The sequence below is a fragment of the Micromesistius poutassou genome (assembly GCF_964030765.1).
Source record: "Micromesistius poutassou genome assembly, chromosome: 15".
NCBI classification, from domain to species: Eukaryota; Metazoa; Chordata; class Actinopteri; order Gadiformes; family Gadidae; genus Micromesistius; species Micromesistius poutassou.
In genome coordinates, this window is record NC_140285.1 from 2344391 (window position 1) to 2365923 (window position 21533).

Genomic DNA, 21533 nt, shown 5'->3' on the forward strand with positions numbered 1-21533 from the left:
TGCTGGTCTAGGGTTGGAGGGGTCTGTATAGAGCAGGTTTGAGCTGGTCGAGTGTAGGAGGGGTGTAGAGCTGTACTAGTGTAGGAGGGGTCTGTATAGAGCAGCTCTGAGCTGGTCTAGCGTAGGAGGGGGTGTAGAGCTGTTCTAGTGTAGGAGGGGTCTGTATAGAGCAGGTTTGAGCTGGTCTGTATAGAGCAGGTATGAGCTGGTCTGAATAGAGCAGGTATGAGCTGGTCTGTATAGAGCAGGTATGAGCTGGTCTAGGGTTGGAGGGGTCTGTATAGAGCAGCTCTGAGCTGGTCTAGTGTAGGAGGGGTCTGTATAGAGCAGGTATGAGCTGGTCTAGGGTAGGAGGGGTCTGTTTGGAGCAGGTCTGAGCTGGTCTAGGGTAAGAGGGGTGTAGAGCTGGTCTAGAGTAGGATGGGACTTTATAGAGCTGGTCTAGGGTAGGAGGGGTATAGAGCAGGTCTGAACTGGTGTTAAGGGAGAGGTGTAGGTCTACTGAAGTGTAGTGGTGGTGAAGAGACAAGTCACCCAGCTCAACAAGCCCTTGGCTCCCTCCACTCTGCGTTGCTAAAGCCCAAGGTCTCAACAAGGTATTCCACCGGAGGTGAATCAGGATGTATTCTTTGTGTGAACAGATAGCTGACCAACAGAGCTTGTTTCAGAAAACATACAACTGTTTTGTATTGATAATGTTCATTATATTTATATTTATATTCAACATGGAGGCAGATATGTTAGAGCGATACCTGGCTATGAACCATTGCCTGTGTTTTGTATGGATAGTGTTCATAACATTTATATTTGACATGGACTGCCGCTGTTGGAATGATTCTTGGCTGTAAACTCTCGCTAGCCATCAGTAAAGTAGCACCAGTAGGTCCCTCCTACTGGCATGTTGGGATTATGAGTGTTGTAGCTGGGTTAGCTCGTCCTCATGGTCACGTTTAAGATGCTATATCCTAGGGTCACTCCTCCACATGTTAGGGTCTCTATGTCTCAGTTGTGTTCTGGATTCTGTAAACAGTGCCTTGTGTCCCCATGGAGTCAGGATGGAAGCTGCATCTTTTCTAAACACGTGTATCATAACGATGAATCACTTGTGATGAACTTGTGACATGTTTCATTTGTGCAAATAAAGTATTTAAGAACAACGGTAACCCTTTTCTTACTGAAGGATTTAACACTGCTCAAGTTAAGTAAGTTGTGTTCTATTTTTTTATGTTCTATAATAGTAATTGTATCAATACAGTTATAATTAATATTAGTTATGTTACACATTAGGCATTTATTTTTTTATTATTTTTATTATTTTCATCAAAAGGAAATACACCATCATACTGTGTAATTTCATACTTCAATCAGCATACAATTCCTGGTAGTAACAGTATTCCTCTACTCCATATGGTTTTAAACCACACTCACACATCCACATAATATATACCATTTATTCCCACTCATCCACATATCGTTCACCTTTTAAACACACAAACCCAAACACACACCCACAGTTTGTAACCCAAACCCACCCACCCACTCCCACCCCCGCTCAACACACACACACGCACGCACGCACGCACGCACGCACACGCACACGCACACACACACACGGCGGCGCACACCTGCATGTAGTTCCGCTGATTATTCGCTGATTATTTCGCGGGTCTCGGTGTGGATCGCGCTGCGTCTCAATTGAGCCTCACTGTGCTGCTGCTGCTCGCGCTCCGTCAGCTCCACCACAGGTTAGATTGAAAAAGACGCTGAGCCGTCTCCATTACACGGTTAATATTGACGTTATTTTAGTAGTTTAACCGAAACATGGTTAGAAACGTCCGGTTGAAGTTATAAAAGTAACTAATGATCCGTCTGGTCCTTTTGTTTTCCAGGTTGACCGTCGGGTTAATTAACGAACACTTTTTGAAGTAAAACGGCCCGCTACATCCGGACCTGCTGTGAGTAGGACACTTATTTATAATTTATCTTAATTGTTTTTTACTCTAGGCCTACTTGATAAGTTGAATAATAGTAGTTCTGGATGTATGTCGTCGTAAGCTGTTTTTAATTGAGTTAATTGATATTTTTCGCCGGGTGACGCGGCTGCAGATATTTATCAATGACTCCATGACTGAGTTGGCGGCGGCAGACGTAGGGGGGCGGGGCCATGACGTCCGCACTCGGTTACCGTCGTAGTTAGATGGGAAAAATAACTTATTTTAATAACTTATTTGGATTTATTGGATTAATCACTAATTAAAACACACACACACACACACACACACACACACACACACACACACACACACACACACACACGCCGTAAAACTAATCTCGTTGCTCTCCTTCACAGCTCAAGAAGAAACGGATTCTGTGAGTATCACGATCGAACCACGAAGAAGAAGGAACTGTAAGTCACAACATTTTCTTTTAATGCTGTGGGCTGACAGCGTTTAGTTTGAACTGGTTCTCAGGCCCCGCCCCACGTAGGCCCTGCCCCGCCCCACGTAGGCCCTGCCCCGCCCCACGTAGGCCCTGCCCCGCCCCACGTAGGCCCTGCCCCACCCCACGTAGGCCCTGCCCCGCTCTCGCTCTCTCTCTCTCCCCCCCCCCCCCCCCCGTTCTCATGCCTCTCATTCGTCCCTAGAAGATACTTTATCCGTCCACTTTCCTACTACATTCCTCATCATTGCATCACATCCCAATGTGTGTTGTCCTACTGATAAGGGTGTGTGACTGACTGACCAGAGATGCATGCGAGGGTTCTGCGCTGTTTGAGGCCTTCAGTTGTGTAGACGTTCCCCCTCAGGGGAACCTAGTGTTTAAGAGGCCGTCGTCACGTCAGTTACATGAACTGGAACGTCCTTCAGGATGGAGACAGGGACTCCTCAAGGAGACACACCAGGGGGCGAGATGTGAGGGCTGTCCCTCTCAGCAACTAGAACCCAACCTGGTTCCTGCACCTGAGAACCACGGAGCACGTTCCAATGTTTCCCTCCGTACGCTTTGAAGCCCTAGCCCCCCCACCACTGGTCTCTCCATCAAACCCTCCACTGGTCTCTCCTCTCTCAAAGACCTACAAACCCAGCGCTGGTCTCTCCGTCAAACCCACCACTGGTCTCTTCTTAAAGACCTACAAACCCACCACTGGTTTCTCTTCTCTCAAAGACCTACAAACCCACCACTGGTTTCTTCTCTCAAAGACCTACAAACCCTCCACTGGTCTCGTCTCTGCGGGGCGATGGCCTCCGTCGCCCCCGGTCGATCGAAAGGGAGTCGGGTTCAGATTCCCAAATCTGGAGAGGCGGAGATAGGCGCCGCGAGGCGTCCAGTGCGGTAACGCAAACGACCCCGGAGAAGCTGGCGGGAGCCCCGGGAAGAGTTCTCTTTTCTTTGTGAAGGGTAGGGCGCAAAGACCTACAAACCCAGCACTGGTATCTCGTCTCTCAAAGACCTACAAACCCAGCACTGGTCTCTCCATCAATCCCGCCACTGGTCTCGTCTCAAAGACCTACAAACCCAGCGCTGGTCTCTCTGTCAAAACCTCCGCTGGTCTCTCCTCTCTCAAGGACCTAAAAACCCACCACTGGTCTCTCAAAGACCTACAAAACCGCCACTGGTCTCTCCGTCAAACCCAGCACTGGTCTCTCCGTCAAACCCTCCACTGGTCTCTCAAAGACCTACAAACCCAGCGCTGGTCTCTCCGTCAAACCCTCCACTGGTCTCGTCTCTCAAAGACCTACAAAGCCACCACTGGTCTCTGTCAAAACCTCCACTGGTCTCTCCTCTCGTTTGGCTTTGTATTCCTTTGAGTATTGTCATTGTTTGTGTAAATACACAATCTAATAACTGAAAATAAAGAGGTGTGATCTTTAACCTGGTACTGGTCAATCTTTGCATGTCATGGGGTACTAAGTGTGAGGGGCAATCTTTGCATGGCATGGGGCACTACTTCATGTGAGGGGCAATATTTAACCTGGCATGGGGCACTAAGTGTGAGCGGGGCAATTGTTGACCTTGCATGTGGCACTAAGTGAGAGGGGCAATCGTTGCCCTGGCATGGGGCACTAAGTGTGAGAGGGGCAATCTTTAACCTGGTACTGGGCACCACATTTTTCTACTTCTACTTGGCTTGTATTACCTGAACATTTTAATTTTCAGCTATAGGAGGATGCTACTCTTCCTGAAACACCCTTGAGTGTCATTTGGTCGGATGTTTCTGATGACAAGTCTGTGGCCTAAATCAAAGAGGATAACAAAGTGGGTGTTCAATACAGCAAGAGCATGGAGTGATCTAGCATCTGGATCTCAATTCGACCTTCTACACACTGGACAGGATGACTTGAGTGTCATGCAGCTTGGACTGTAGTGTGACTGAATCATGCAAACAATGGGAAGCGACAATGGCTACTTGGTACAATGGATGATGGACTAACGGCATTCTGAATGGACAGAATCGGATGAGAAACCAACCAACTAACTGAAGATGAAACATTCTGCAACGTGGCTTCCCTACTAACCTCAACATGATGGACTGCTGGCAAGCCCTCTGGATCTCCTGTACTCCTGCCCTGAGATCCAAGTATTTCTCGGGCTGAATCGGAAACCATCTTGGAAACATCCCAACTAGCGTCCCTGTCGAGCTGCAGTTGTGCTCTTCAGAAGAGGTGAAGAAAGCCTCACTGGGGCTTCAAGGTCTATGAAGAGGAACGTTGAAATGTGCACCATGATTCTCTCCTGTAAGAGCTGTTGTATTCTAGTCGCCGAGAGGGGGAGCCTCACAGCCTACCCTTTGGCGTTTCTCCTGGGGAGTCCCTGTCACGGTCTTGACGGACGTTCCAGGTCATGTAACTGATGTCACGACAGCCTTTTGAAAACTTGGTTTCTCCTGAGGGGGAACCTCTACAGAACTGTAGGCGTCAGATGGCACAGTATCCCAGCATGCATCTCTGGTCACTCAGATCACACCCTGATCAGTAAGGCAACACTCATGCGATGTGCATGTGATGTTTTAGAGAGTAGTAAGGAAGTAGACAAAAGGCATGAGAACAGTTTGTTATTTTGTACTGTTGTCAGCCTTGTTTATGGGTGGGAATTATTTGCTAAATGGGGGGGATATGAAATGTATAGTCAATTATTTGTACATGAACCAACAGCAACAAACTACTAGATCTGCTCAAGGTAAGTCTGTTGGCTGTATTTTGCAACAAGACGACCAAAGCACCCCAAGATCTCCATCGTCGTTCCAGCTCAAGGTAAGGGGCTCCTGCAGGGGGGTTGGTAGGTAGATTCGAGACCGCGATGTGCACGGGTCTATAAAGATGCTGTCTGACTTCACAGGATCTCCTGGACCAGGGTGGACCAGAGGCGGAGGACCAGCAGGTGACCAGATCCCACTGGACCAGGTATGGGTCACCAGGGTGGATAATAATAATAATAATAATTATTATTATTATTATTATTATTATTATGTGGATGTGTCTAGTGCTTTTCTCGCACTTAATTATAATGTAGGGTAACTAGATCCCCTAGACCAGGCATGGGGTACCAGGCTGGACCAGAGGGTATCCAGATCCCCCTGGACCAGGAATGGGGCACCAGGCTGGACCAGAGGGTATCCAGATCCCCCTGGACCAGGAATGGGGCACCAGGCTGGACCAGAGGGTATCCAGATCCCCCTGGACCAGGAATGGGGCACCATGCTGGACCGGAGGCTGTGGACCGGAGGGTAACCATAACCAAACACTTGACACCTGGAGGTTCTTTTTAATTATTTCAAACGATCGTAGAGGGTCTTCATTAGTTTTTCCTTCAGATTTTTCATTCTGTGAATTTTAGCCAAAGCTGTGATTTGAAGTAATTAAGGTCACATCAGCTGCTACTACTATAGTTTATCCAGCGTACATCAAGGTGGACACTAAAACGTAACAGCTGGTCACACTCACACTTGGTAACGTAACATCACCCTTTTAATGTGTTTGTATTGTGAACAGATTAAGCTGACGACCCACCAGGAGCGAGACGAGGATTACGATGGGACTGCTCAAGTCTTTGGAAGGTTAATACCAACAGGTTTTTTTACATCGTTTCACCACCAAAGCGATGCTGTTAAATTCACAGAATGTTTTACTATATTCCTGAATTACAAATTCCCAAGTGTGTGCATGTTTCATGTTGAAGTTTAAAATTTGATTTGGAATTATTTAAACAAGGTGTCCGAAGAATAATAAACTACTACCACTGTGTTTCTAGTGTAGAATTCTCAAAACAAAAGTATTTTCTTCAACACAAATTATATAAACTAAAAAAATTATGGAAGAGGAGCCACCTATCTGGAGGGAGACCCGGAATCTGGTTAGCCGCCTAGCTGGACATCGTTAGCCTCCTAGCATAATGGATATAGTTAGCTTCATAGCATAATGGATATCGTTAGCTTCATAGCATAATGGATATCGTTAGCTTCATAGCATAATGGGTATTGTTAGCCTCATAGCATAATCAACATCGCTAGCCTCAGAGTTATCTATATCATTAGCCTCATAGTATAATTGATATTGTAGCATAATTGACATTGGTAGCCCCATAGTGTAATCAACATGGTAGCCTCATAGCGTAATCGACATTGGTAGCCTCATTGACATTGTTGGCCTATGGCTAGCAACATAGATTATGCTACGAGGCTAACGATTTGTGTTTTTCCTCTTGCAACATTTCAGTGACCCACTGACAGCGCCTCGTCTGAGCTGGACGGTGGAGACTTCAGATGCAACTTCTACCTCGCAGGATGTGACTTAAGTCACGGGTTGTCAAGGGTTCCTTGTTTCTCAAGGGTTCCTTCGCGGGTTCCTCATGGTTCAGTGTTAGGGACAGAGTTAGGGTCAGATGGTCTCATGATGAACCTTTTTTTTTAATTTTTTTTTATCACATCCCAGAATTGTTTCACTGTGTGCACAGATGTTGAAATGTATACTGATGTTTTATGATTTAAAATGACCTGGTTGTGTGGCTTGTTGTATGGTAATTTTTATTACCATGCTACATACATGCATGTTACCCTAATGAGGTAAGGTTACCTCTCCCCTCCCCTATATCCTAACCTCCCCCCTCCCATATCCTCTCCCAACCTCCCTCCCCTATACCCTAACCGCCCCCTCTATACCCTGACCTCTGTCCTCCCCCCCCCCCCCCCCCCCATACACCCTTACCTCCCCCTCCCCCCTCCTTTACTCATACCCCCCCCCCCCCCTCCTCTAACCCTAACCTCTCCCCTCCCCTATACCCTAACCGCCCGCCTCCCTTACCCTCACCCCCAACCTTACCCTAATCCTCACCCTTATCCTCATCCTCACCCTTATCCCTAACCCTAAACCTAACCTTAACCATAGCAGCGAATATCAAGCCAGTAAAAGCACGTATGATGATATTAGCTAACTAGACAATCAGATGGACAGTGGTTATACAGTATAGCTAGTCTAGCTTTCCAACCCAATTTTGTGTAGCCCACCTTCGTGAAATGTGTGATAAACAGGAAAAGGGCCTGCCACACTTACCTGACAACTGGAATGGGGTAATTTTTGGGATTACTGTTGAACTACTGTGTTCACCCGGCTATGAACTGAGACTTGATAAATCATATTATCAATATATAACATTTCTTGCCTTTTCTCTCTATAGTGTAACACTATATAGTACCATTGATACACTTAATACTAACCATCATGAAACGTATAGCAATACTAACCCACTCTATATATCTCTCTCTTCCCCCTTACCTCACTTGTGAGGTAAACCATTACCAGTCATTAGCCATCCTTGTATTTGGCCCTCATTGCACCTGAAGTCTCATCCCTATGACTGCCCTACCATCGCCTGTTGCTGTCCCCTTGACCGGATTCTTGGCCTGCGCTGCCTAGCGATCCACTACTGCCCTATGACAATTCATCCCTACACTAGACTATTTGAACTTTCTGACACTAAATGGGATTCATGCATTATCATACTGGTAAGGTAACCATCCCACCTCTTTGTAACATACACCCCAGGTGGCTCTAAACACCTGTTCTATTCTCTACACCTAACTAACCTATTCATTTATCATGTATACAAACCTCACTGCCCTGTAACTGACCCTAGGCAGATGGGTCAGGCCCTCGAGTCGTGGATCTGCTCGAGGTTTCTTCCTATATGCATCTCCAATTCTAGGGAGTTTTTCCTCACCCCTGTTACTCATGGGCTCTCTCTGAATGTTCAATACTCTGTAAAGCGCCGTGAGACGTGTAATGTTTTGGCACTCTATAAATAAAATTGAATTGAATGTTAACTTGTGTATAATTCCCAATTTTTATTGATATATTTGCACTTTTAATCTTGCTGAATTCTACAAGGCAAATATTAAGTTAAAACTTAGTTCCCCGGCCCCATTCGTCTTTGTAAGGAAATGTTCTATTTTGTCTAATTTTAGGCAAAGTATAAGACAATACTTTCTTAACAGTATAATTGGAACCATGAATAAGTCGTTCAAGTAACAATATTGAAATACTAACATTGTTGGGTAAGACAGAATTTGGTTTTACTCTGAATCCAGTGAAACAGATTGGTGGTTTTAGCTGATATAAAAACTTTCAGGTGTTTATTTATGTTTAAGTATTTGGCAGACGCTTTTATCCAAAGCGACATACATATAAAACAATCACTCTAAACATAATTTAAGGGAAGAATGTAATACAAAATGTCAAGACAGAATAAACTCTGCTGCTGCAGCAAGAGATAGTCTATAAGTCCCTGAGATATCTAATGTATTCATACATTGTTTATGTAGGATATACGTATATGTATATATAACCTAATCATATTGTTTCTTCTACTTAAAAATAGCTGACTGTTTTTTTCCCCTTCTCGGGGATTATATTCCCAGTTTTGATCTCGGACGTCTGGTCACTTATAGCATATAAGAATATTCTATTACTGTTAAGCCAACTATTAATAATAAAACACGCCAAAACATGTGTCCTTTATCATAGCTACACGTATGACAAAAAACTGCGTGAAAATCAGTGGTATTCAGTGAGGTAAGATTAATTAAATGCGCTGACAGTTCATTGCTCCTGCCAAATGAATTACACTGAGTGGAGCGGATCACCACTCCAAGATGGCGGCCCCGCGTCTCGTCAGCGCCAGTAGGCAGTAGCGGTCGATGCTGCGTCTACTTATAAGATGTCTATGCTTAGCAACGGTCAATTATCAAAAAAGAATTCACCGCCGGAAGTCGGGAAGGCCCATTTTGAAAATGAATGAAATGTACCTCACAGGTACAGAAGGCCTCCGACAAGGATTGGCCACTGAGTGCAAATAAAGATAGTGCAGCTATTATATAAAAAAAAATCCTTAATTTTAGAAAAAAAAAAAAACAGAAAAAAAATGATGAAAAAATAATGATAAAAAAATTATAAATTAAAATAAAAATTGACCTGCGCCCAGGTCCAAAAAAACACATGCGCAGGTCCAAAAAAAAACATGTGCGCAGGTCAAAAAAAACAACCTGCAGCGCAGGTCCAAAAAACAACATGTGCGCAGGTCAAAAAAAACAACCTGCGGCGCAGGTCAAAAAAAAACATGCGCCCGCAGGTCAATTTTTTTTTTTTTATAATTGTAATATTTTAATAAAATATTACATTTTTTAAAATATTTTATTACAATTTTAATAAAAATTAAGAATTTTTTTTAATATATATATTTTTTTGCATTTTTTAATATATATATATAAAACCCCCTAGTGGGTCTGTGTTTTCCTCGGCTCACGCATCATTCTCACCTTTTTCACCCCAAACCAGTTTGCATGCCTGCTATAAGGACAATCCCTAGTCTGCACACCTCCACCTCTACTGCAGCTCCACCTCTAGGGTAGCTCCACCTGCATGGTTTCCATGTCCTTCTCAGCAACCTCTCCTTGTTCCTGAGCCGTGGTCTGAGTAACGCTGAGATCTCCACTTCACCATCAGAACATGAGCTTCAAAAGAAGAAACTCCCGAGCTTTGGTTTTCTTGTTTTTATACAAAGCTCATAGTTTAATTCACATTAACACTAGACGGTTCAGATGGTTCCATCGCGTCACTGCTCTTAATCACTTCTTCTTCCGGACTGTGGTCCAGCCGTCCTCTTCCTCAGTCTGGGCTGGGGGGGAGGAGGTGGGAGCTGTGGCCTGGGAGGAACTGGGAGCTGCATCACATTCCATGGCCTAGGGGAAAAGCGGAGATGAATACCTTGCATGGTACATATAGTACACAAGGTACACTACACCGTCTATTCGAGTACTAAAGCTGCAGTGTGGAGGATTTAGTGGCCTCTGGCTGAAAGGGAATCTAATATTCATGCAGAGGTTTTATTTAGTGTATACTCCCATGAAAATAAGAATAGTGTTTCCATTCCCTTAGTGTAGTACTAGAAGTATATCAGTGTAGTACTAGAAGTATATTAGTGTAGTACTAGAAGTATATCAGTGTTATACTAGAAGTATATTAGTGTAATACATAGAGTATATTAGTGTAATACATACAGTATATTCGTGTTTCATACCTCTGTTTCTTCCTCACTCCCCTCTTCGTCGGAAGTGGGGGGCACGCTGACCTTTGCCCTCCCAGAGTTCTTCTCGGCCAGAGAGGCGATGGTCTGTTGAACTTTCTCGGTCGCCCCCTGCTGGCACTGGGAGAACAGTGAGCACATCTGCTGGGACAGCTGGGAGGGAGGGAGGGAGGGAGGGAGGGGGGGGTGAGTGAGTGAGTGAATGGAGTGAGTGAGTGACTCTATATCTATATCTATAGCTACCTGGGCTAGGCTGCCATCATCCACTTCAGTATTAAACTCCTGGTCCAGTAGGACTGAGATGTAGTCTTCAACCTCAGAGGGTGCCAGGTCAGCTGTCAGACACAAGTAGTGGGGCACAGACTATTAATACAAGTAGTGGAGCCCAGACTATTAAGACACAAGTAGTGGAGCCCAGACTATTAAGACACAAGTAGTGGTAGTTACTTACAGTTTTCATTGAAATATTTCCCAACAACATCAATCATCCATTCGGCCTTCTCTTGGCCAAAGGCTCCCCCAAAACCATTGTCGACAGCTATCTGTAAAACAGTAAAACATAACAAAGTATCACCACATAGTACTAGTAGTATCACATAGTACTGTACTTGTAGTACTAGAAGTATCACATAGTAACAGTAGTACATAGTAAGAGCAGGGTTAGGTTTCTTAGGGTTCACCCTCAAACTCTTTGTTGACCCGGAACGTAGAAATAAAATGCTGACTTTCTATCGAGAGGAATGCAGTGGGATGATGTGTGAGTGTTAATCTAACCCTAGCCTAACTGTAATCCTAACCAATATCATAACCACTTAATAACACACACCAGTGCTACTCCAGAAGCATAACTCACCACCAACAATGGTCTTCCTCGTTTACAATAACGACAGTACCAGGTTCTACTCTTACCTGTGGTACCGGTCAGGTTCTACTCTTACCTGTAGTACCGGTCAGGGTGTACTCTTACCTGTAGTACCGGCCAGGTTGACAGTAGTACTCTGACTGCGTTCATAAAAACTTCACGTGCCGGGGTGGAGGCGTCCATGTTGTTTTAGCAGGCAAGAGCAGTGGATCCAGAGCAGTCGAGCGGAGCTCTGCTGCCCCCCGCGGCGCGACCGGGGGCGACAACAACACGACGCGGGCTGCGGGGGTCCCCATCCCAGGATACATTAAAGTGCTACATTTATAAACAAGAGATCGTTTTTGCCAACTATTGTTAAATTATTATGATTTTTGAATTATTATGAATGCTTTATTAATAATGTATCTTTATTAGGGTGTGTTGGTTTTGGACTGGTGGAATGTGTTTACAGGGCGCTCTACTGCCCCCTGGTGGTGGACTGGAGGAATGTGTTTACAGGAAGTCGACTGCTGTTTGGGAACATTTTAATTCAGTTTACAAGATTTTCATGACCATTGACTATGAGATGTAATCTGAATTGAACTGACAGCCAACTTGGTAAAAAAAAGCATGTGATCAGATCCTGATCAATACGTTAAATAAAGGGACATATTTAAATGTGATCATTGGCCCTCCTGCGTCCTGGGCCGCTTGCTCCCTGATTGGCTGATGGAGTCCTGCTTGCTCCCTGATTGGCTGCTGGAGTCCTGCTCCCTCCCTGATTGGCTGCTGGCCAATGGGCTGGCGTCCCTGAAGCCCTGCCGTGTGACGCTGTAGGGCACGCTGCTCTCTGATTGGCTGGGAGACTTGAAGACGGAGGCCAGGCGCCGGCCGCCGCTCCAGTGGAGGAGGAGCCTCTGGGTGGCCGAGTGACCCCAGCTCTCCCCGAGGGCCGGGACCAGCTCCCATTGGCCGCCCCTCAGCTGGCTGGTCATCTGGTTGGTCCAGACCACTGCCACTCGGTGCTGGCTGGCCATCCTGATGAGCTGCTGGGCCAGGCCACTCAGGAGGCGGGTCCTCACGCTCAGGTCCTCGAAGTGCCGGCGGAAAGGGAAGGCCAAGCTGTCAATCACCAGGAGGCGGACCTTGGGATTCCGGACCAGGAAGTCTGGTAGGAGTTGCACCTGGGCTAACAGCTCCACGTAGTCATGGCAACGCATCTAGTTTCAAAAGGTGAGTTAATACAGTAGTCAGGGAGACAGACATCACCCCATCGTGCTGTCACTAACAGACCTGACCTCATCGTGACGTCACTAGGTCACATGCTTTACATTGCAATGTGTATTTTCTCATAGGCTGTAATGTCTCCTGGGTGTCCCTCCGACCCACCAGGTAGACGTGGCCCAGGATGCTCTCTGTGGTGAAGTCCTTCAGGGCCTCCTGCTGCTCAGCGTCCTGGTCCTGGAGGGCGCAGTGCTGGACGGCTGCGTGGGCCATGTCAGCCGCCCTCTGCACCACCAGGCTGCCCTCCGTGTCCACGAACACCGCCTCCCCGCCCAGACCCCCGAAACACTCCGGGATCTGGACATCTATACACAGCTGCAGGCTGGGCGTCACACACACACACACACACACACACACACACATTCTAAATACGTATATACATACACATGTAACCCTCACACACAGTGTGTCCCAGGACAGGATGAACAGTGCTGGGATCTTACCACAGCTGTGTCTTCCCCATCCCCGGAGCTCCGCACACCTCGCTGGTCTTCCCCAGTGGGACCCCCCCTCCCAGTGCCGCGTCCAGCCTGGAGCAGAAGGTCACAATGCTCCTCTCCTCCTGCTGGAGGAGCTCCAGGGCAGTGGACCCGAGTCCCGCTCCTCCCTCACCAGGCGGGTCCACTCCTTCACTGAGGATCTGCTGGACCTCCAGAGCCTCCTCTAGAGACAGACCTCCCTCTAGAACACAAACTACCATCAGACTACATGGACCTCCCTCTAGCACACAAACTACCATCAGACTGATGGACCTCCTCTAGAACACAAACTACCATCAGACTGATGGACCTCCTCTAGAACACAAACTACCATCAGACTACATGGACCTCCTCTAGCACACAAACTACCATCAGACTACATGGACCTCCTCTAGAACACAAACTACGAGACTGATGGACCTCCTCTAGAACACAAACTACTAAACTATTAACCGCCATTAAACCACTTGTATATGGAGATGGGTGATCGAGATTATATTTCTAGATGATTACCTTTACTGAGCTGCAGAGGTTTAAGTTGAAGCAGTTCATCTGAAGTGAGGAAACCAGCGTTTAAAAGCTTCACTTTAACCGACGGACTGAGAGGAGAGGCGGACACCGGCTTCATTATTCACTATATATTTTACTACTATCATAACTATGTATTATATGATATAAATTATAATTTCACCCGAATCTTGTGGACGGGAACTTTCTTTGAATTATCTAATTAAAAGTACGCTTCACATCCGGTTGTTCGCCGTGTTTATATTTACATTAAAGAATAAATGAGACAATATAAGTGTCTAGTTATTGCAAAGCATATGAGGGTGTTATTTAATAATAATCATACACCGTATAATAATATATAGTCGAGTATATAGAGTGATATATATACAGTCTATGATCATAGCATAATAATAATAATAATAATAATAATAATGTGCTTTTACTTTGAATGCAGACTCAAAGAGACGCGTGCTTGTGACGTCATCTCCCAGCGACTGGTCGCAGCACGTTGAGTAAATAGAAACAATCCGTGATCAAGGCTTCATTATCACTTTCTACAAGGATCTTCTGGTAAAAACAACCTTCCGTATTACAGAAATGTATGATCATATTCTATCCTATCATTTATTCTACTATTATTATATTATAATGACAACTTACTCCCTAAGGTAAGACTATATAGTATGCATAATATAAAAGTATACATAATACAAACGGCTCTCTGATTCCAGTCGCCATGGAGAGAGACGTGAAGGGCCAGGAGAAAGAGGAGGATGAAGAGGACGTGAAGGGGCAGGAGGAAGAGGATGAGGAGGAGGAGGAAGACGACGTGAAGGGGCAGGAGGAAGAGGGGGATGATGATGACGAGGACATGATGGGGGAGGAGGAGGAGGAGGAGGATGATGATGAAGAGGACATGATGGATAAAGGGGTCCTTGGCCATGAGGATGGTGATGATGAGGGCAGCAAGACGGGTGGTGTAGAGGAAGAGAAGAAAGGGGGGGCGAGGAAGAGGACTCCGGGTATAATCTACCTGGGCCACATCCCCCCCCGCCTGAGACCCAAACACCTGAGGAACATGTTGACTCCCTACGGAGAGATAGGACGCATCTTCCTGCAGCCAGAGGGTAGACACAGTCTCACACACACACAGTCACACACACACTCACTCACTCACTCTAACCCTGTGGACCCAGTGTTGTTTTCAGACATGTGGATGAAATAATCCCGTTGTCACAAAACACTATTTTACTACTGGAACTGCTCTCTTCAGCAGAACATTCTAATGATTCTGGTTGTATTTTTGATGTCTCCCTCGGTGCAGACGGCGTGGTGAAGAAGAAGAGGAGGAAGGCGGGGTCCCGGGGCAGTAACTTCACCGAGGGGTGGGTCGAGTTCCCTGACAAGCGGATCGCCAAGCGTGTGGCATCTGCGCTCCACAACACGCCCATGGGCAACAAGAAGCACCACCGCTTCCACTCAGACCTCTGGAGCATGAAGGTGGGCATTTTGGTGTGTTTAGGTGTGTGTCCAATGCCCTGTGTGTAGTTTGGTGTGTGTCCATGCCCGGTGTGACAGTATGTAACTGTTTGTGACCATATGTTAATGTGTTAAACGTGTATAATGGTGTGTTCATGTATGTTAATGTGTGTAACAGTGTGTTTAATGTGTGTATCAGTGTGTTAATGTGTTTAATGTGTGCAACAGTGTGTTAATGTTTGTATCAGTGTGTTAATGGTTTAATGTTTGTATCAGTGTGTTAATGTGTGTAACAGTGTGTTAATGTTTGTATCAGTGTGTTAATGTGTGTTCATGTGTGTAACAGTACCTGCACCGGTTCCACTGGACCCACCTCAGTGAGCGTCTGGTCTACGAACAAACGGTTCTGAGGCAGCGCCTCCGGACCGAAGTGTCGCAGGCCAAGAGAGAAACCAACTTCTACATCGGGAACGTGGACCGCAGCCAGAGCATGGAGAAGAGGAGGAGGAAGGAGGAGGCGCAGGGAGAACAGGTAGGAACAGAGGAGGAGGAGGGCGACCATGTACCCTGAGTGTTAGGATTAGTGAGATATCACCTCAGAGCAGAACACAGACTACAGGCTTCAGGATGCAGATGAGCAGCGTGGTGCTGAACCCGTCAGTGGGGCGGAGACTTCTGCTCTGGCTGACTGGAGAGATAGAAACCAGCGGCCAGGTACCATCGTAGAGGACAATGGACCGAGAGAAACCATCAGATCATCAGGAGACGCCTCTTATGATCTACCTGGAGAGTATTACCTATGTATCTACCTAGTATAAGCATTATAACTATTATAACACAATGGAACTCACCCCAAGCAGTATAACCATCATAACACAATGGAACTCACCCCAAGTATTATAACCATCATAACTCTCTTAACCCTCTAACGTCCCTTCAGACACAAGGAGGTCGACTCCAAATCTAGAACTCAGACTTGCTTTTGTTAAATAATCTCTCTCTCTCCTCTCTCTGTCTCTTATATACACAGCTGGTGGAGAAGTCGTGGGACTTTACCCAACGACAGACGGAGGAGGAGATCCAGCAGAAGAAGAGGAACCAGGCTAAGGCCCGCCTCATTCAGGACAAGAGCCAATCAACGAAGAGGAACCAGGATAAGACCCGCCTCATTCAGGAGAAGAGCCAATCAAATGTGTCCTTGTTGGCCAAGATTTTCAACTCGAGCCGGAAGCAAGACTGATACATTTAATAAAGACTGTGTGTGTGTGTGTGTGTGTGTGTGTGTGTGTGTGTGTGTGTGTGTGTGTGTGTGTGTGTGTGTGTGTGTGTGTGTGTGTGTGTGTGTGTGTGTGTGTGTGTGTGTGTGTGTGTGTGTGTGTGAGAGAGAGATTGATGTTGGGAAGAACAATCGAATAAAGATTTTTAACTATACCATGTCCACTTTATAATGACTAATACTAGCTGTAGATGTAACTTGGTATATGCTGAACTAGGTTTAACTACATATATCTAGCTGGAACTAGGTGCAGATATAACTAGTTTACTAGTTTAAGCTTCACACCGTGAGGCTCAGGCATCGTTAGGGAAGAGGGCCTACGATCAGACCTCTGGGGCTTCTGATCCATCATAGCTGAGCGCCATGAAGGGAGCTACACTCGCCCCCCCACCCACTCAAATCCCTCCAGAGGATTTTAAAGGTGCCATGACATGCCACCAGGTGTGGTGTGATTAGCCGTTTTGGAAATCAGCCCCTTAAGACATCACAGGTGTGCATGTCCACCTAGATGTGTGACGGATAGATGAGAAAGGTATGCTACAGTCCCCTGGGTAGGCTGATAGACTGATCTATCCAGCACACATCTAGGTGGACAAGCCCACTTTCCGAAACGGCTTGTAACGGCTTATCACACCACACCTAGTGGCATGTCATGGAACCTGTCCCACCACACCTGGCATGTCATCACCCCGTCCCACCACACCTAGAGCGGCCATTTTAAATGCAAGGACGTACATCTCCCGGAAACACCCCCTGACGTAACCCCAACCCTAACCCAATCACTTCATCTAAACACTGAATTGGACAAAAGATTTTCCAACATTTTTATGGCCAATTGGGAAGAAGCTCCCGTCAAGCCCCTCGCCTACTTCGACACTCCCCAGACGACATCTGATCTGGGGAGTCTGGACACACACCGGAGGGCAGACGAGTACGCCTTCGGGCATGTCTCTGCCGAGGCCCGCGACTTCATCTCCAACCTGCTCATCAGGGAGAAGGGGTGAGGAGCCATGGCGCCATTTCAGAACCTCAATCACATCGAGCAACTCACTCCCCTGCACCCGGACACAGACTAACGCACAGGCTTGCCTAGGCTGCACCCTAGGGGCCCAGGTGTGCAAGGGGCCCTGGATTGGCCGGACTATTTTCCATTTTTCTAAAAATAAAAAAAGACTTTGGCTTTACCCCTATTGGCCCCTAACAAGAATCATTTAAAAAGTAAGCAGCTGATTCTTCAGTAGTTTTTATTTTGTTAAGGCTGTCTCAATGCTTTTATACATGGCACTAAATTAAGTTTTTCTGCGTGATCAGTAAGGGGGCATAAAACAAGACTAGGAGCCAATGACCACCTTAATCAGCCACTGCCTGCACCTAAACTCAATGTAGGTGTCGGTTTGTCTTATTTTGCTCCTGTTACACGATGGATTTCAGAGGAGGATTGTAAAGGCAGGAATTATTAGGCCATGAAAAACCCAACATGGGGGGGGAGGATGCCTCCACTGCGCTAACCATGAAGGCATTGTGTCTTGGAGATTGGATTCCAGAGATTGGATTCCATCCATTGCTCCAATGCTGTACATCGGTGTCCCGTCCATAAAGGCACAAAAGCTCATGACGACAGGGGGGTGCTGGTGGGCTTGGCATGAGGCAGCGTTGCGTAATAACGGTGTTCCCTTCACCACTGTGTGCTGTAACAGGGTGAAATACATGTGACGCTGCTGCAATTCCCTGCTATTCGCCTAGCAGGTGGGAGCTCTCAGGCGACTGGGAAGCAAGCAAAGTGACTTTCAGAGCACAGCATGTTCTTCTGGGAACAGACGAATGATCTCATTACCTTTTGTGACTCATAAACGTCAGCCAGAAGCCTGGGGAACTGTCCCTTCCTTCCCATACAATATGGTAATCTGAAGTTTCCATTGGAATAGTCTTCTCTTTTGAAAAAAACCCAGCTTTTGGCGAAGGTGTTTATTTCTTGAGTGGGGGGGGATTAACCGTTCTCTTCTCGTTCTCTCTTCCACCAAGCGGAGTCCTCCCCGTGCCCTGGCCTTGCCCTCCTCCCCAGAGCCCTCTGTAGTGTCAAAGACACTGTGTGATGTTGAGTCTATCCTACCTGGAAACCAAGATAGTGCGATGGGTCATGTTACTCTCTTACTCCTTTGTTCAGGGGTCGGATGAGTGCAGCCCAGTGTCTCAAACCCCCTGGCTCAACAACATCTCGGAGAAGGCCAAACACCTCAACATGGTGCTCAAGTCCCAGGTTTTGCTCAGAAAGTACACAGCCAAGAAGCTGTGGAAGGTCCGTGTGTGTGTGCACACACACACGTATGAGCATGAATGCACATACACATGCATGCATGTGTGCAAACACAAACACTGGTACACGTGGACACAAAACTTCACACACACACACACACACACACACACACACACATATATGGTAAATGGTAAATGGACTGCATTTATATAGCGCATTTTTTGTAACCAGTGGCCACCCAAAGCGCTTTACAATATTGCCTGACATTCACCCATTCATACACATTCATACACACATACACACATTCACACACCGACGGCGACGGTGTGTGACCCACGGAATTACACACACACTCGCATACACTCACACGTTTGCTCACACAAAGACTAAACCTTAGGAACAGCTTCTCCTCTGGGTCAGAAGGATAAGTTAAGATGTCCTTTATGAGCCCCAGACAGGAAAGCTGTCTGCGTTACAAGATCTTTCTCCACGCTCTTATTTTTTCTTCATTCAGTGTTGTTGTTTTTGTGGTTGTCGTTGTTTGTGTAAGAACTACATCGCAGTAGCAGCAGCGAACAGGTTGAAGAAGATCGGGTGCTCTGGATCTTTGACTTCTCTGGGGGTCTGAGTGAACGCTGACCCCCAGTGGAGACCCCGAGAACTGAGGGTCTGAGTGAACCCTGACCCCCAGTGGAGACCCCGAGAACTGGGGGTCTGAGTGAACGCTGACCCCCAGTGGAGACCCCGAGAACTGCGTGTCACCGGCTCCAGACCGAGCTCTGGGGGGTATTCCATCAACCAAGCTAAACCCAAAGCCGGGCTTATTTTGCTTAGCCTGGCTTCTTTCAGCTAGAGTTGCGTTCCATTAATGTGGCTTAAGGGAATCTCCGCTAAGTAACCATGGCAACTTATCCGACCAAACAACCATCAAGCTAAACATAAAGCCGGGCTTCTTTCAGCTGGAGTTGCGTTCCATGAACGTCACTTAAGGGAATCTCCGCTAAGTAACCATGGCAATTTATCCGACCAAACTAACCTGGTCGGGAGCAGGTTAACTGTCAGGCTAACTTGAGCGGTGTTTCAGAGAAATCCATCTGTCAGCAACAATTGTACCATCAGAAGGTTCCGCCAAGCCCAGTCCTCACAATTTTGTCATAAATGTACATACATGAAGTACAAACAGCGTATATTTTCACTAAGGGTCTAAGATTAAATGACGCAAACGAAATAATTCAATGAATTGCTATCTATTATTACTGTGGCTATTTGTTCAACACATTTTTACACAAATCTATGTATTATCGCGTTATCAGTTATCAGTAATCAGCGGCTGGGTGAATGGTCTAGCACTTGCCCTGTGATACGTGCGACCCGAGTTCTAATGTGTAGTAGGCCTATTCTTGGCGTTGGCTTCATTTTGTAATTCCCTTTATTAATTGTATTAATTTTATTAATTACCTAATTAAGAATATTCAAAGAAATGGAAAATAAATGGCATGAAAAGTTATTTGATTTCTCTAGTAATGCTTCCTATATTACTATTACTTGCGTGGGGATAGAACCCCGGACGACCGAGTACAAGTCCGACACGATAACTCGAGACTATCTCCCTGCTTTTAAATCCATGGTCAATATTAAATAAAAATATGTTACGCTTAATACTAGGCCTACTTATGCATTCAATAGATCGCCGATTTTTGTGCCAGGCAGCCTCCCTGTTTCTATTAATGGTTACGGTGTTCCCTTTTTGAGTTATTATATGCGTGTACTCCTCATAGACCTCCACAAGCAGCTTCTGTTCGCCGCTGGAAAAGATCCCGCTCGGTCCTTTTCGGACATTTGATCCATGATTCGACATTCACGGTTCTGGGCTGGTTACATATCTCGTGAACGCGCGTAGGCTAATCCACGATAACGTGAGCCTGGTTTGAACTAACCTGAGCAATGCGCGGCTGAACTGCGTTGATGGATCGGCTTTAGCCTCAAGTGGAAGTTGGCGCTAGTTCTAACCAGGCTTAATCAACTAATCGCCGCTTTCGTTAGCGACTTTGATGGAATACCCCCCTGGACCCCCTATATAGTCACTGAGCGTCACTCACGTTGTTTGTAGAAGAACTACATATATATATTCGCTGAGGATCATATATATTCATGATCCTATATATATATATATATATATATATAGGATATTTTTTCCTTTCTTCATTTGCATATGCAAATTTTAGTTATTCCAGTAACAGAATCCTTTCACTGATGAATGAATGAATTAATTAATTTAAAGAAAGATGAATGCTTTGATAAATACCCAAATATTATAGGATATATTAGATGTTAACCATTTATCCTTTGTAAGCCTGCATGTCAAAATAGCCAAAAGCAGTAGTGGAGATGGAAAAAAAGAATCATGAAACAGTTTAAATCTAAAGAGTGATTTATTATGCATTTTGCGTTATGCTCTGACAGTTAGAAAATAATAGCATATCAACTCTTTAATTCTTGATTTAAACCTTTTTCTAAGCTATCGGGTGATACTACAAATGCCTAATACAAAATTTTTCTAATTTGACAAAGTTAAAAGTCGGCCAATGATTCTTAGCCAACTGAAATACGGGCGTCAAAACAAATGTGTCATCGACAAGTCGTACCGTGTGTCCACGGGTACATTGCTTAGCATCATTTGTGCTCCCTTTTGTTGCTTCTACTGTGATATTCAGTATACGCAATGCCTTCCAGACCAATAGACCTGGTCAAGTAACTGGTGATCGTGTCGACATACACAATATAAAAACGCAGTCTGTCTGTCCATTACAAGTCTGTGTGATGAAACATCCCAGG

General features: G+C 45.8%; 4 protein-coding genes and 1 pseudogene across 5 annotated transcripts; 3 read left to right on the forward strand and 2 right to left on the reverse strand.

The window, feature by feature from the left end:
* Window positions 1-5536: 5536 nt before the first annotated feature.
* Window positions 5537-7077, forward strand: LOC311360283 (uncharacterized protein; the record flags this gene model as incomplete). Its single annotated transcript, XM_084480392.1, has 3 exons — window positions 5537-5725; window positions 5991-6055; window positions 6714-7077. 3 exons carry the CDS (start codon window positions 5537-5539, stop codon window positions 6790-6792), a joined length of 333 nt encoding a protein of 110 aa, XP_084336518.1. The 3' UTR covers window positions 6793-7077.
* Window positions 7078-9960: 2883 nt separating this feature from the next.
* tsr2 (TSR2 ribosome maturation factor) lies at window positions 9961-11644 on the reverse strand. The gene is made up of 5 exons (XM_084479647.1): window positions 11543-11644; window positions 11027-11117; window positions 10819-10910; window positions 10570-10728; window positions 9961-10231 (listed from the first exon to the last, which is right to left on the reverse strand). The coding sequence occupies exons 1-5, from the start codon at window positions 11618-11620 to the stop codon at window positions 10118-10120; spliced, it is 534 nt and encodes a 177-aa protein (XP_084335773.1). The 5' UTR covers window positions 11621-11644; the 3' UTR covers window positions 9961-10117.
* A 378-nt stretch (window positions 11645-12022) lies between these two features.
* rad51c (RAD51 paralog C) lies at window positions 12023-13882 on the reverse strand. Its single transcript, XM_084479601.1, has 4 exons — window positions 13693-13882; window positions 13144-13381; window positions 12806-13022; window positions 12023-12636 (listed from the first exon to the last, which is right to left on the reverse strand). Exons 1-4 carry the CDS (start codon window positions 13805-13807, stop codon window positions 12100-12102), a joined length of 1107 nt encoding a protein of 368 aa, XP_084335727.1. The 5' UTR covers window positions 13808-13882; the 3' UTR covers window positions 12023-12099.
* A 307-nt stretch (window positions 13883-14189) lies between these two features.
* On the forward strand, window positions 14190-16486 carry abt1 (activator of basal transcription 1). Its single transcript, XM_084479464.1, has 5 exons — window positions 14190-14259; window positions 14421-14816; window positions 15014-15189; window positions 15515-15700; window positions 16199-16486. Exons 2-5 carry the CDS (start codon window positions 14426-14428, stop codon window positions 16406-16408), a joined length of 963 nt encoding a protein of 320 aa, XP_084335590.1. The 5' UTR covers window positions 14190-14259; window positions 14421-14425; the 3' UTR covers window positions 16409-16486.
* Window positions 16487-17271: 785 nt separating this feature from the next.
* Window positions 17272-19326, forward strand: LOC311359703 (myosin light chain kinase 2, skeletal/cardiac muscle pseudogene; annotated as a pseudogene). Its single transcript has 3 exons — window positions 17272-17444; window positions 18609-18746; window positions 19249-19326. The product of its transcript is annotated as a myosin light chain kinase 2, skeletal/cardiac muscle pseudogene (transcript).
* Window positions 19327-21533: the final 2207 nt, after the last annotated feature.

What these genes read in the sequence shown, in the direction of transcription:
- tsr2 (XM_084479647.1), bottom strand. Translation starts at nt 11,620, where the DNA reads ATGGACGCCTCCACCCCGGCACGTGAAGTTTTTATGAACGCAGTCAGA. An exon ending in ATGATGGCAGCCTAGCCCAG is followed by an intron (nt 10,729 to 10,818) that starts GTAGCTATAGAT and finishes CCTCCCTCCCAG; the next exon opens with CTGTCCCAGCAGATGTGCTC. An exon ending in GGAGTGAGGAAGAAACAGAG is followed by an intron (nt 10,232 to 10,569) that starts GTATGAAACACG and finishes CTTTTCCCCTAG; the next exon opens with GCCATGGAATGTGATGCAGC.
- rad51c (XM_084479601.1), bottom strand. Translation starts at nt 13,807, where the DNA reads ATGAAGCCGGTGTCCGCCTCTCCTCTCAGTCCGTCGGTTAAAGTGAAG. An exon ending in ACCTCTGCAGCTCAGTAAAG is followed by an intron (nt 13,382 to 13,692) that starts GTAATCATCTAG and finishes TTTGTGTTCTAG; the next exon opens with AGGGAGGTCTGTCTCTAGAG. An exon ending in ATGGGGAAGACACAGCTGTG is followed by an intron (nt 13,023 to 13,143) that starts GTAAGATCCCAG and finishes TGTGACGCCCAG; the next exon opens with CCTGCAGCTGTGTATAGATG.
- abt1 (XM_084479464.1), top strand. Translation starts at nt 14,426, where the DNA reads ATGGAGAGAGACGTGAAGGGCCAGGAGAAAGAGGAGGATGAAGAGGAC. An exon ending in CAGACCTCTGGAGCATGAAG is followed by an intron (nt 15,190 to 15,514) that starts GTGGGCATTTTG and finishes TGTGTGTAACAG; the next exon opens with TACCTGCACCGGTTCCACTG. An exon ending in AGGAGGCGCAGGGAGAACAG is followed by an intron (nt 15,701 to 16,198) that starts GTAGGAACAGAG and finishes TTATATACACAG; the next exon opens with CTGGTGGAGAAGTCGTGGGA.